Source organism: Epinephelus lanceolatus, chromosome 24 (assembly GCF_041903045.1).
Source record: "Epinephelus lanceolatus isolate andai-2023 chromosome 24, ASM4190304v1, whole genome shotgun sequence".
NCBI classification, from domain to species: Eukaryota; Metazoa; Chordata; class Actinopteri; order Perciformes; family Serranidae; genus Epinephelus; species Epinephelus lanceolatus.
Window position 1 is genome coordinate 9,150,855 of NC_135757.1, and position 12,567 is coordinate 9,163,421.

The 12,567-nt window shown below is 41.7% G+C and overlaps 1 protein-coding gene across 3 annotated transcripts in view; it reads right to left on the bottom strand.

The window, feature by feature from the left end:
* The window catches only part of LOC117250019 (interleukin-1 receptor accessory protein-like 1), a 375,630-nt gene that overhangs the window by 27,166 nt on the left and 335,897 nt on the right, over positions 1 to 12,567 (bottom strand). For all 3 annotated transcript variants that reach the window (XM_033615958.2, XM_033615956.2, XM_033615955.2), the window contains exon 8: positions 2,396 to 2,541. In XM_033615958.2, coding sequence (XP_033471849.1) covers positions 2,396 to 2,541 — 146 coding nt within the window. The remainder of the gene's footprint in view (positions 1 to 2,395; positions 2,542 to 12,567) is intronic.

Consider the following 12,567-nt stretch of genomic DNA (forward strand, 5'->3'; position numbering starts at 1 on the left):
CACTACAGGACAATGGACTCCATTATGCTTCATGGTCCAGTAACTCGCCTTGAAAACCAAGTCGTTTGCTTTGTCTTTTCATGATCTTGTCTCTTTTTCAAGGCTTTTTTTTCTCTTTTACAGTGTTCTCTGTCGGATGTCACTCCATCTTTTGCAGTTCAACATTTCCTCTTGGCTACGCCTCACAAAATCTGGGTGGTCAGCCTTCATTGGCTGACTAATGGACAACAGTAAAAAGGCTGGAATCGCCGCAATGCCGCACACACACATAAACATGGACGGAGAGGACCCGCGTGCATCGTCATCCATCACCGACGCGCATTTAACCTCATTGGAGTGCGTGATGCCCATTCCACTGCGGCGGCCATCAGGCTGACAGCTCCCATGATGAAGGATGATGTTCTGGAGAGCTAACGAGCGTGGCCAGCGCCGCTTCATCACGCCTGTCTGGGTGGCGACCTTCAGCCAAACTTACGGACGGACGTACGCAAACGAAAGAGCAAACAAACTCAGGGCAGGATGAGCACAGGTTTCCCCACTGACTTCCGACTCTTTTATCAGTTTCTCTCCCTTCAGCCTGAGAATCATCCTGAACTAGTTTACTTTTCTGAGAGGGCTGTTGCAGCTAACAAGCACTGCAAGATGATGGTTCCAAGCAACTCCACTTCTCCCTCACTTCCTCTGCACTGTCCTCTCCACCTCAGCTCTGCCCTCTCGCCTCACTGAACACTGCTTCTCTCCTCACATATCTGGACAGCGTAACGAGCCAGCTGCTCCTCAAGCAGCAGAGATTACAGTGGGAGAGGCCAATTCTTCTCTGCCTGGCATCCATATTGTAGCAGCGCTGCAGTGGGACGGATTAAGACAAATTAGCTCCTGACGACTAGAAGGCTGGATTTGATGGTGCCACATGGCATCGGGCAATTCATCAACCCTTTTTCTCCTTCTATTACTGCATCTCTCTCTGTTGTCTAGAGGGAGAGATGAAAAGAGAGACGAGGAAAAGGCAGAGAGGGGGTTGAATGGTAAAATAAAGCAGAGCAGCAGTGAGAATGGTGAAAGCTGCTGCTCCTCATGTTCACAAATCAAGAATCTAGATACTAGTTATCATATACAGTATAGGCAGCTGTCTGCTAGTTGATGTTGCTGCTGCTGCTGTTGTGAGATAAAAAATGTATCTGAGGATTTGGAGCTGCTGAGAAAAAAGTTGGCCAGGAGGACTTCTCAACTTCTTGCCTACAAGAAGTTGTACAAGAAGTGGAAATAAGGACGCGTCTCCGTGCTAACTTTACACACAAGCGAAGACATATTCTGCTTGATGCCGCGCTGAGACGACCAGATTCATTTGGAGTGTCGTGCTGTTTTCACAGCTTCAAGAGACAAGCAAGGAAAACTCTGACGCATTTTGAAAGGCGGCGTAAACACTGACTGGCCACGCACTGCACCACACCATGGATGCAGCAAATAAAAAAACATGGGAACCAGTCGATTTCTGGTAGACCCGCAATCCTGTGAGGACCGGGCTAATCTTCTTCGGTTTATTCTGAGATTTGACTGTGCAGCATAAACCCCTTTAATATAGCAAATGGAGGGGAACTGGGCTGCCATCAAAGCTGGATCCAAAGCTGCGAGCTTAAAAGAGAGGAAAAATATCTTACTATGTAAATGTATTCAACACTGACAACTTTAAGGCTGCAGAGACCCCCCCCTCCAAGCCTCGCTAAAAAATAAAAAAAAAATCTCACTTATATAACCACAGTGGAAAGTGTGCATCTCTATTTGAAATCATCATGGAATCAACTTTCAGTCATCCTCATCGAGGCCAAATCAGAGGAGAAACTCAAAAATGTTTGCTTGAATAAAAAGACAAGGGGGAGGGGGAAAGGCAACAGTAGCCAGTGATGAAAGATGAGAAAGCATCTGAGTGAGAGTTTGGCGATCAAAGGAGGATTGGTGTTTGTGTATGTGTGTGTGTGTATGATGGGGGAGGTCATTGCCAGACAGTCAAACAGCTTGTCTGGCATCATAACACTGAAGGCGATTTTTCTTTCTCTGCAAACTAATGCTTCCTCCGGCTGAGGTGGATGAATAGGCTTTCTGCACTATCTACAGTACTGTCCCATTTTTTTCCCCCCTCCCCGAGGCGAGAAACAACTGGTCAATTCCCAGAGTCCCGCTAGTTGTTCTTCTTTGTACTCAGTAAATTGCTGCGCGAGATTCTCTCTATCGTCACAGCGAAGGCCTTTGGTATTAAATGGTGTTTTTCACCTCCAAAGCTGCAACATGCCATTATTAAATCTCAAGGCCTCTATATCGCTCTGCTGCCTTCATGGAAAAATGCTTGAAATAGCTGGATTTTTTTTCATCTATATGCTTGTTTGTGTGCTCGCTTTACCTTTCTTTGTGAGCTGGACGTTGGCCTGTCGCCGCCCGTTGCCGTTCTCCACGTAGCACGAGTAGTTGCCCAGGTCGCTCTCCTCCAGAGAGTCGATGGTCAGAGAGATGGAGACCTCCTGCTCCCCCAGGTGCTCCCGGATTGTCCTAGAAGGGGGGTGGGGGAGAACACAGAAAAAAAAGGATGCATGGATGCTGGAGGTGTTGATGCATATAAAACTCTAGCACTGGGTTTGCAGGGAGTAAAGGAGAGTGCTGGGGCCTGGCTAAACAAGTGTTTTTGAAAAATCAGCGCTAAAGACCGGACACACCTTTTTATCACCTCAATGTAACTCAATAGATTTAATGTTTCTGAAATGAATCTCATAAAAAAACAACTAAAATTTCATAGAGTTAAATTTAAAAATGTCCTTAAATGCATGCAGGTAATAAAACCAAAGGCCCCCGGCTCTAACCTGCAAAATTTCACTCAAATTAACATGTATGGACCAGGAAGAGTTTCAAAATGACCACAGTGATGCAAAGGAACTGCAAAGAGACACAAAATAACTGCAACTATAATTACTGCCATGCGGATGTATGCCTCCGCAAACCACTCGAGTTGCACTTACAGTTTACATCCATGACTGTTACAACATGGATGCTTCACACACATCAATTCAGTAATTGACCAAATGTCTCCCTTGCTGTACCAAATATATGACTTTGAGTGATGGCCTGAAAAGTGTTTTTGCAGAACATCATGATGTCACAGTGAAGTTGACCTTTAGGATATGAACTCTCATCACTTCATCATTCTATTCTGTTAGACATTTGTGTGAAATTTTGTCATAATTGGCTTATGAATGCTTGAGTCATGGCCAAAACGTGTTTTGTGAGGTCACAGTAACCTTGACCTTCGACCACCAAATTCTAATCAGTTCATTCTTGAGTCCAAGTGGACGTCTGTTCCAAATTTGAGGAAATTCCCTGAAGGCCTACTTGAGGTATCATGTTCAGAAAGTAAGACAGACACAAGGTCACAGTGATCTTGATCTCTGACTACCGACCACATTCTGATCATTCCTGAGTCCAACTTAACATTTGTGCCAACTTTGAAAACAAACAAAAAAAATCCCTCAAGGCAATGGTGCGATATGGCATTCACAAGAATGAAACAAACAAGGCTACAGTGACCTTGACCTTTGATCCATGACCACCAAAATCTTATCAGTTGATTTGAGTTCAAGTGAATGTTTGAGCCAAATTTGGAAAAAAAAAAAAAAAAAAAAAAAAAAATTTCCCTCAAGGCAATCTTGAGATATGGCACTCACAAGAATGAGACAAAGAAGGTTACAGTGACCTTGACCTTTGATCCATGACCACCAAAATCTAAGCAGTTCATCGTTGAGTCCAAGTGGTCCAAGTGGAAGTTTGTGGCAAATTCCCTCAAGGCCATCTTGAGATATCACATTCATGAGACCGGAATGGGCGGATGGACAACCCGAAAACATAATGCCCATGGCCACAGTTATTGCTAGCAGTGACTTTGATTCCATACAGTTAAATGTTGAGTTTGTCGATGGTGCATGCAGGTTGTCAAACCAAAACAGTGTGTTAAAAGAGACAAAAAGGCTCTGAAGATTACATGGTAGGACTACCAGGCACAGGCCTAGGGGCCCAAAGTGTAATGGGGGTTTCCTAGCCCTAATTTTCACTCAAATTAACGCGATTGAAAATGACCACAAAAAAATGCAAAGGCACTGCAAAAAGACGGATCACTACAAAAGGGGGCAAAACAAACACTAAGAGACATAAAATGATGACATCCTTTTTTGCATATCTGTGCCCAGGGACCCGCTATCTGATATTCCACCCCTGAAAGGATATAAAGCAGAGTAGCTCTTAGAGACGTGTGCAAACCGCATCAAATCTAAGGCGGAAATTGTCAGATTGTTAATGTTTGCTTTTGTGATTTTACCTGAGAGAGTGAAAACTCTCTTTTCAAGCCAACCTTCATTTCCCCTTCATTCGTTTTAAGAAATACACGCAGGAAGTGTTTGCCTGGTGTGACAAAGTAGATACTGTAGACTTTCTGAGCAAACTCACATAATCAGTTTTTCCCTGTTTGACGTGGACTCAGACAAATCAGACGACACTGGATTTTAGTGGTGTTAACAACAGGAGGATTCAGCGTCTGAGCCAAAGAAAAGTGTTGAACATGAAGTTTCCGACGGTGGACAGCGACCATCATTTAATCAGGAAGGGCCGACTCATGTATCGCCGTCTGCTCAAAGCTTTTACAAGTCTGACTCGCGGCCGGGAAAATGGAACCAACATACAAGCAGTTTTTACAAGCGGAATTTGAACATCAACATGACTTCAAACATTTGCCCAAACGGAGTCTCATTACTGTGAGGTGAACATCAAAGTAGCCTCTGTAGCAGTAGCCTTCGTTTAAGAAGTCGGATCGGGATGAGAAAATACACGGAGAGAAAAATCAGACTCAAAACATCAGAGGACATGCAGAGCTGAAGTTATATTTTTAATTTTGTGGTCCGGATGTTTGTAGGTATGCTCTGTGACTACGGATTCCAAAAACACAATGTCAGAATATGTCCCAAAAAATAGAAATGATAAAAAAAACTATGGAAAACAATAACTCTAGACTGCAGGCAGTCAAAAAGTCATAAGTACAGAGTATTGACTCTTTAATAAAATATGGATTTTTCTGACAAAAAAAGTTTGCCCCAAGGAAATTTGAGTTGTGTCTACACTATGCATCCTAAAATCCATAAATCATGACCTTGGAATTACAAGCTTCCATCTGGGTGGAGTGCAATTTTGAGACATTGTCACAGAGTTGACATTTTCTTGGTAAAACTACTGTGCACTTTATACTTTTACACCCATCTCACCCATAAATATGCAGATACAGAGCTTTATTTTAATAGCCAGCTCTATTATCTGCTGACATTCGTGGCAGCTTTTACTTTCAGGGGTAACTTTTTAGTTCATCAATTAAACAGAAGTACATAACAAAGGTAGGAGGTGACAGTCCGTGCCTGACAAGAAGCCAGCATCACTTGAGTCACGACAGATTTCCACCATGAAAAACACTCCTTTGTTGACTGGCTGAGGCTCTTGATGTCTACTGGTTGTGACATGTTGGTGCGGGGACAATAGTGTGACTGTCATGATGCACTACAGCCCCGACCTATCACAAAACATTTCGCCACGAGGGTTAGTGCGAGGGGAAAAAAAGCTCTTTTGATGTTTTTGTTGCGTAGAATTCAGCCAACAACAACACATACAAAAGACTAGAAGCCACTGCTTTGACTGTTTGATCACAGAGAGTGTGCTTGAAGGACGCTATGACACTTTAATACCTATTTTCTTCACTGGACACTTGGCAGGGTGTTGGGTTCATTAGTAAAATATGGATTTTAGCAGCCTCATCTTCATTATCAGTGTCTCTCAATTTAAATAAATAGGAGGATCAGCACCAAGCTGTATAACTGGCCTTCAAGAAAAAACGCTGACAACGTTAACAAGCCATCAGGAGGAGATAGCTACTCAAAATGTCAACACTTTTATACAAACTAAGCACTTTTCCATGAAACTCTTCTTTGCAAGAACCTGGCTGCTATTGAATAACCTGTGGTCAAAGCTAAGGCCCTTTCCATCTTACATCTGGATGCCGCAACGCTCACTATGATAACGCTAACATGCTGACGTTTAGCAGCTATAATGTTCACCATGTTACAATGTTAGCATGCTAACGTTAGCTAATTAGCACTGAACAAAGAGCCGTGTTGACTTTAGTTACTTGAATAATCGAATGTAATCTATCACTAATTACACTTACACACTGAAAAAATAATTACATCTCTTTAATAATCACCCAGAAATATTGATTCATTAAAATATTACATATTACATTTATCCCTGTCTAAATCACAAACAGTGGTGTAATGTAACAAAGTACATTTACTCAAGCAAGTGTACTTAAGTACAAATTTTAGGCACTTATACTGTACTCGAAACATATGCTACTTTATAGGCTAGTCCAACTCCACTACATCTTGGAGGCAAATATTGTACTTTCTGCTCCACTACCTTTATCTGATAACTTTGGTTATTTTTAAGATTTCAAAGGGTACAGATGAGCCCAGCCAAAGGTCAAGGGAGGGCCAGTGGAAAGGTCTTTAAGTGACCCTTAAATGTGATCAAGTATAATTTACTTACTTACAAATTATATATATTTCGTATATTTATTTTCTTGACAAGTCAGAATGCCTCACCAAAACTCAGGAGTTACTGGAGAAGATTCAGGGTAAAGAGAGAACAAGTAGAAGAAGTAGAGAGACAATGGCTAAATATTTTGCAAACAAAATATGTAAAGAAGCAGCAGGTATGACAGGCAGAGCTGAAGGTTTTAGTAAATAAAAGGTTCTGTATCGGGCTCAGTTTTAACGATACAGTGAAGACACAGGTATCATATTGAACTTAAGGACATAAGGCATCCATTGCTACCAAGCACGTTGCGCTATGCTGTCGGAAAGGGGGACAAATATTGCTCCACAGTTATGCTAAATTTTGGCACAGGAAAAAGGAACTTTGCGACTTTTTCATAGGGTGTATTTAAATATTGTGGCATACTGGGGCCCCTAAACAGTCTTTACATTTCATAAATTGAGTATGAATGGCAAACTGAGAGTTGACAGTCGTATACTCGTCACACTATTTCAGTTCTGCAACCATTTGACCAATATTTGATTAAAATAGCCTCATGATTGAACGAACCAATGAAGAAAAATTATTTAATTAGTACCTTGCAGCAATTTCTTTCGGCAGTATTTGATTTTACTTTTCCATTCATTGGAGGGCATATGTTCGGCTCAGGACACGTACGTGACCACCTTTGCTTTTCAGAATAAGAAAACAAGGTCTTAACACAGAGTAGATACAAAATACACATGGAAGTATAACTAATTGGATTACATTTGCAGGAAGTACAAACATGTATAGGAACCCCATTTTTACAGAGGGGTTTGTTCATGTACCTTTCATAGCCTGATTTATAAAATATTTTATTCCCAAAAACATGGCAGAAATTCATTTTTTATATGGCAAACATTTGCTTTTAAATATGTCAGCAAAATAAAACAAGGATTATGAACTCAGTATTGTCCGATGGTCAGATTTCTCTTCTGGAACTGTATGCAAAATAACGCATATTTAATATGATAATGCCTTGTTTTATATTTCCACATGAAATCTCAGAAAGCATAAAATACAAAAAATAATTGTCTTAATATAAGTAATCATCTGGGGAAGTTTCACAGTAATAATATCTACTAGTAAAAAGTTTTTCCCCTATTCACCTGAAGTATCTTCCCTCAGAGCATTTGTAACAAACCCCAATGACAGGAGGAGAACAAGAGGAGCACAGTGCTGGATAAAAGAGCCGAATCTCTCCTGCTGTGCGAAAGTAGGAATGATATATGAGCAGATAATCTTTCTAAGGTTACAAAAATTGCAACTGTTTCAAAGCCCTGTTTAATGATGCATGGGGCTAATAGCGCGAAAAGGTACGAGCGCCACTTGGGCATTTGTCTGCCGCCTGCCGCGGGGCATCTGAATATGAAAACTCATCTAATTCTTGCTGATCAATGAAAGGACTAAACAAAGCAGATTGTCAAGTGCGGGGGAGATAAAGACAAACTACAATGCAACCACTGCTGCCATGGCAATATCTCACATTGGTATCCCACATAGAAAATATCACACTCACAGTGAAATTTCTTTATTGACCAGGCACAATGAAGAACCATTAGAGGTAATTATTTTGTACCTGCATGGACTAGCTGCTTCATAAAAACTAATTATGAAGTAGTACTTTTTAAGCTTCTGCAGGAAAGCACTTCCAGGTTTTAAGGCTTGTGTGAGTATTTATGTGAGAAGGAAATTAATTTAGCCTTTTTGGTTAATTCCTGTGAGCTTTTCTAACTCTCATCCTTCTCCATTGTGCAGCCAGTCAGGCAGAGACAAGGGGCTCCACAAGGTTGGGATATAGATCCATGCTGATGGCTTTTTAAAGAGGTGGCACCCATGTGTGACTCAACATAGACTGAGCTAAAACACTGTAGGCGTTGAAAGAGAAGAAAAAATCAATCTTTGTTTACAAAGAGACTCCATCGTACTTGTTAATATCTGTGTTTGTGCGTACAAGTGAGGATTCACGAGTGTGTGAGAGAGATAAGAAGCTGGAGAAAGTGTGTGTTCCTGGAAAAGAGGAACGACAAAGCATGAACACACAAACATCTGGGAGGTGGTGTGTGTAAAAGTCAAAGAGAGAGTGGCAAACTGGTGCCATGTAGCTAGAGCTGGAGATGAAAGTGCACCAGGATCCTTGATGCTGCACACAACGAGGAGGCAACACAATGACTCACTGAGATGCTCAAAGAAACACCTCAGGGTCATCTTGAAAAACATCTTGGAATTTGCTTTTGTGATGTTTCATATGGTATAACCACCATAAGATCAATTTCTCTGTAATACTCTGGTGTACATGCTGTTTTCTAATTTGGGTACAGTCCAGAAAATCCAACCCAGTTGCGAGGAAAAATGTTCGCATTGTAAATTTCTGCAAACCATGGATCTGTTACATTTGTACATTATTTTTTTAGCAGATATGTTAAAAGTTTATGTCTCTCAACAACGCTGGTGAAGCTGTGGTTAGGTTCAGATGTAAAAACCACTTGGTTATGGTTTAGAAAAGAGCCAAAAGCCGCTGGAAAAGCAGGGACAGGTTGGTGAAAAATACCCAGGTTCAAGGCTCAAACATGGCAAGGAAACGCTATGCTATGTCTGTGAAAAATAACAAGGTTTGGTTGCTTTGATACTGCTGAGAAAGCAGGGGCTGGTTGGTGAAAAACACCCAGGTTTGGTGGCTCAAGAGCTGCTGAAAAGCAGTGATGTGTCTGTGAATAACACATCACTGCTTTTCAGCAGTGATGTGTTATTCACAGACACATCACTGCTTTTCAGCAGTGATGAAAAGCAGTGATGTGTCTGTGAATAACACCAAGGTTCAGTGGCACAAACCCCGCTGGAAAAGCAGGGATGTGTCAGTGAAAAACATCCAGGTTCAAAGGCACAAAAGCTGCTGGAAAAGCAGGGATGTATCGGTGAAAAACATCCAGGTTCAGTGGCTCAAACACCACTGGGAAATGCCAAAGTGCGTCAGTAAAAAAACAAAGTTAAGTGAAAAACACCTGGTTCGTTGCCACAAGTGCCACTGGGAAAAGCTACAATGTGTTGCTAAAAATACCAAGGTTCAGTAGTATAAACAAAGCTAGGAAACACCACAGTGTATCTGTAAAGATATCCAGGTTTGGTAGCTTTAATGCCTCTGGGAAACACAGCGATATGTCGATGACTTAAATGCTTAAACGCCGCTAGAAAAGCAGGGACGAGTCAGTGAAAAACACCCAGGTTTGGCAGCTCAAACCCTGCTGGGGAACACTGAGATATGTTGGTGAAAAACACCCAGTTTCAGTGGCACAAAAGCCACTTGAAAAGCAGATATGGTTTGGTGAAAGACACCCAGGTCTGGTGGCTCAAACAACGCTGGGAAGTGTTGCAATGTGTCTGGGAAAAATAACAAGGTTCAGTTGCATTAATGCTACTGAGAAATCAGGGATATGTTGACACCAAGGTTCAGTGGCTCAATTACCACTGGGAAACGCCACAATGTGTCAGTGAGAAACACCCAAGTTGGTTCATTGCCACAAGTGCCACTCGGAAAAGCTGCGATGGGATGCTAAAAACACCAAAGTTCAGTGACACAAACACAGCTGGGAAACGTCACAATGTGTCTCTAAAAAATACCCAGGATTTGTTGCTTTAACGTATCAGGGAAACACTGTGATATGTCAATGAAAAACACCCAGATTCGGTGGCTTAAATACTGCCAGACAAGCAGGGACGAGTAGGTGAAAAACACCCAGGTTCAGAGGCTCAAATGTTGCTGGGAAATGCTGCAATGTGTTTGTAAAAAAAACACCCAGGTTTGTTAAAAAAACAGGTTTGCCACAAGCACTGATGGAAATGCTGCAAAGGGTCGCCAGAAGACAACCTTGCACAGTCGTCTGCAACTTGGCAGGAGTCTTGCATAGATGACCCAACTTCTGTAACTTCTATAACTAATACATCACTCTAAAAACGTTGATTTGAAACCTATGACATGTGCAAATGCGACATATTTGTGATTTTAAGAAATGTACCTTGCCAACATTTTCTTCTGGTGGAAAATCTGACCAGCGTTCACCTAAAAACTGTGCACACTACAGCGCCATTGTTCATCTGAAACATCAACAGACATCTCACATTACCTTGAAACCTTTTATTCTTCTTTGAGCTTGCTACAGCAGCATATAGGATCCTATCATCATATTACCCAGTACAAAATCTCCACGCAGCTCCAATGTGACACCTGAACTTTTGAACTGTATCATGTTGTCATGCTTTGCTTTATTTACAAATGCCTTGCTGGTTGTTGCTTCATGAAATGTTTTTCCCACTTTCTGCACCTCTCCTGACGACCCCCCAAAGGTAGATCTGAATTAGATCAGAGCAGATAGTCTTAGAAAGAGAGACTTAATATTGTATACAATGACAGATCACCCAAAGGGCATCAGCTTGTGCCATGCTGTTGCATTAATGATTGGTACAAGTGTTCAAATTTTCAAACTGTCTGGCTAAATCTGATATAATACATAGTAAACTACCTTTATTGCTAGAGACTAAGGCAATGTATCACACATAAAAAGGAGAATTTCCAAAAGTTTGAGTGTCCTATTCTTATCCTTAAGGTTTTTGATGGCAAAATAACTGGTGGAAATGATCCAAGGGAAGCTACTTTTTGTGTCCTATGGGGACTTATTGGGTATGGTGAGAAGAACGCAGGAAAGACTGAAGGGAATAAATCTGTACATCAGCCTGGTAATGCACGAACAAGCCCTCGAGGAGACAAAGTTGGCTGAGAAGAGAATGTGTGGATGGCTGTGCTGCTTACCCTGTTGCACTGTGACCCTGACTCACAAGAAAGTGGATAAATGGAAAATGGGCGTGCTGAGACTCAAGGTAAAGGTTAGCTGGTATGTGGGGATATTGTGTAAACACAATATAATGGAGTATGAAACTTTACTTTCAACAAATGAGAGTGTTAATGGTGTCTTTTAACATCTCGTGAGGGATGTAAGATGGTGCCATTTAACAGTCTTTGTCAGACACGTTACCTTTGGACAGAACTCCTGCTGCTGTTTACTCCTGTTTCCAGACTTTGTGCCACACACTAACCAGCTCCTGGCTCCACCTTCATATTTACTGTGGGGACCTGAGAGTGGCATTTACAGCTAGGCCCAGAAATTTTTGGACAGTGACACAATGTTCATGATTTGGGCTCTGCATGCCACCACATTAGATTTGGAATGAAACAACTGAGATGAGTTTCAGGTTTAATTCAAGGGGTTGAACAAAAATATCCGTTTAGGAACTGGGACCATTTTTCTACAAAGTCTCCTCATTTCAGGGGTTCAAAGTAATTGGACAAATCAACATTACCATAAATTAAATGTTCAAGTTTAATACGTTGTTGAGAATCCTTTGCAGGCAATGACTGCCTGAAGTCTGGAACCCATGGACGTCACCAAACGCTAGGTTTCCTCCTTTGTGATGCTTTGACAGGCCTTTACTGCAGCTGTCTTCAGGGTCTCTCTGCTTTAAGTTTTGTCTTAAGCAGGTGAAATGCATGCTCGATCAGGTTGAGATCTGGTGGCTGACTCGGCCATAGCAGAATATTCCACTTCTTTGCCTTAAAAACTTCTAGGTTGCTTTCGCAGTATGTTTTGGGTCATTGTCCATCTGTGCTGTGAAGCGCCGTCCAATCAACTTTGCTGCATTTGGCTGAGTCTGAGCAGAAAGTATATCCCTACACACTTCAGAATTCATCCGTCTGCTTCTGTCACATCATCAATAAACACTAGTGTGGTGTGCTTTGGATCATGAGCCGTTCCAAGCCTTCTACATACTTTCTTCTTCCAATCATTCTGGTACAGGTTGATCTTAGTTTCATCTGTCCAAAGAATGCTGTTCCAGAACTGGGCTGGCTTCTTTAGATGTTTTTGG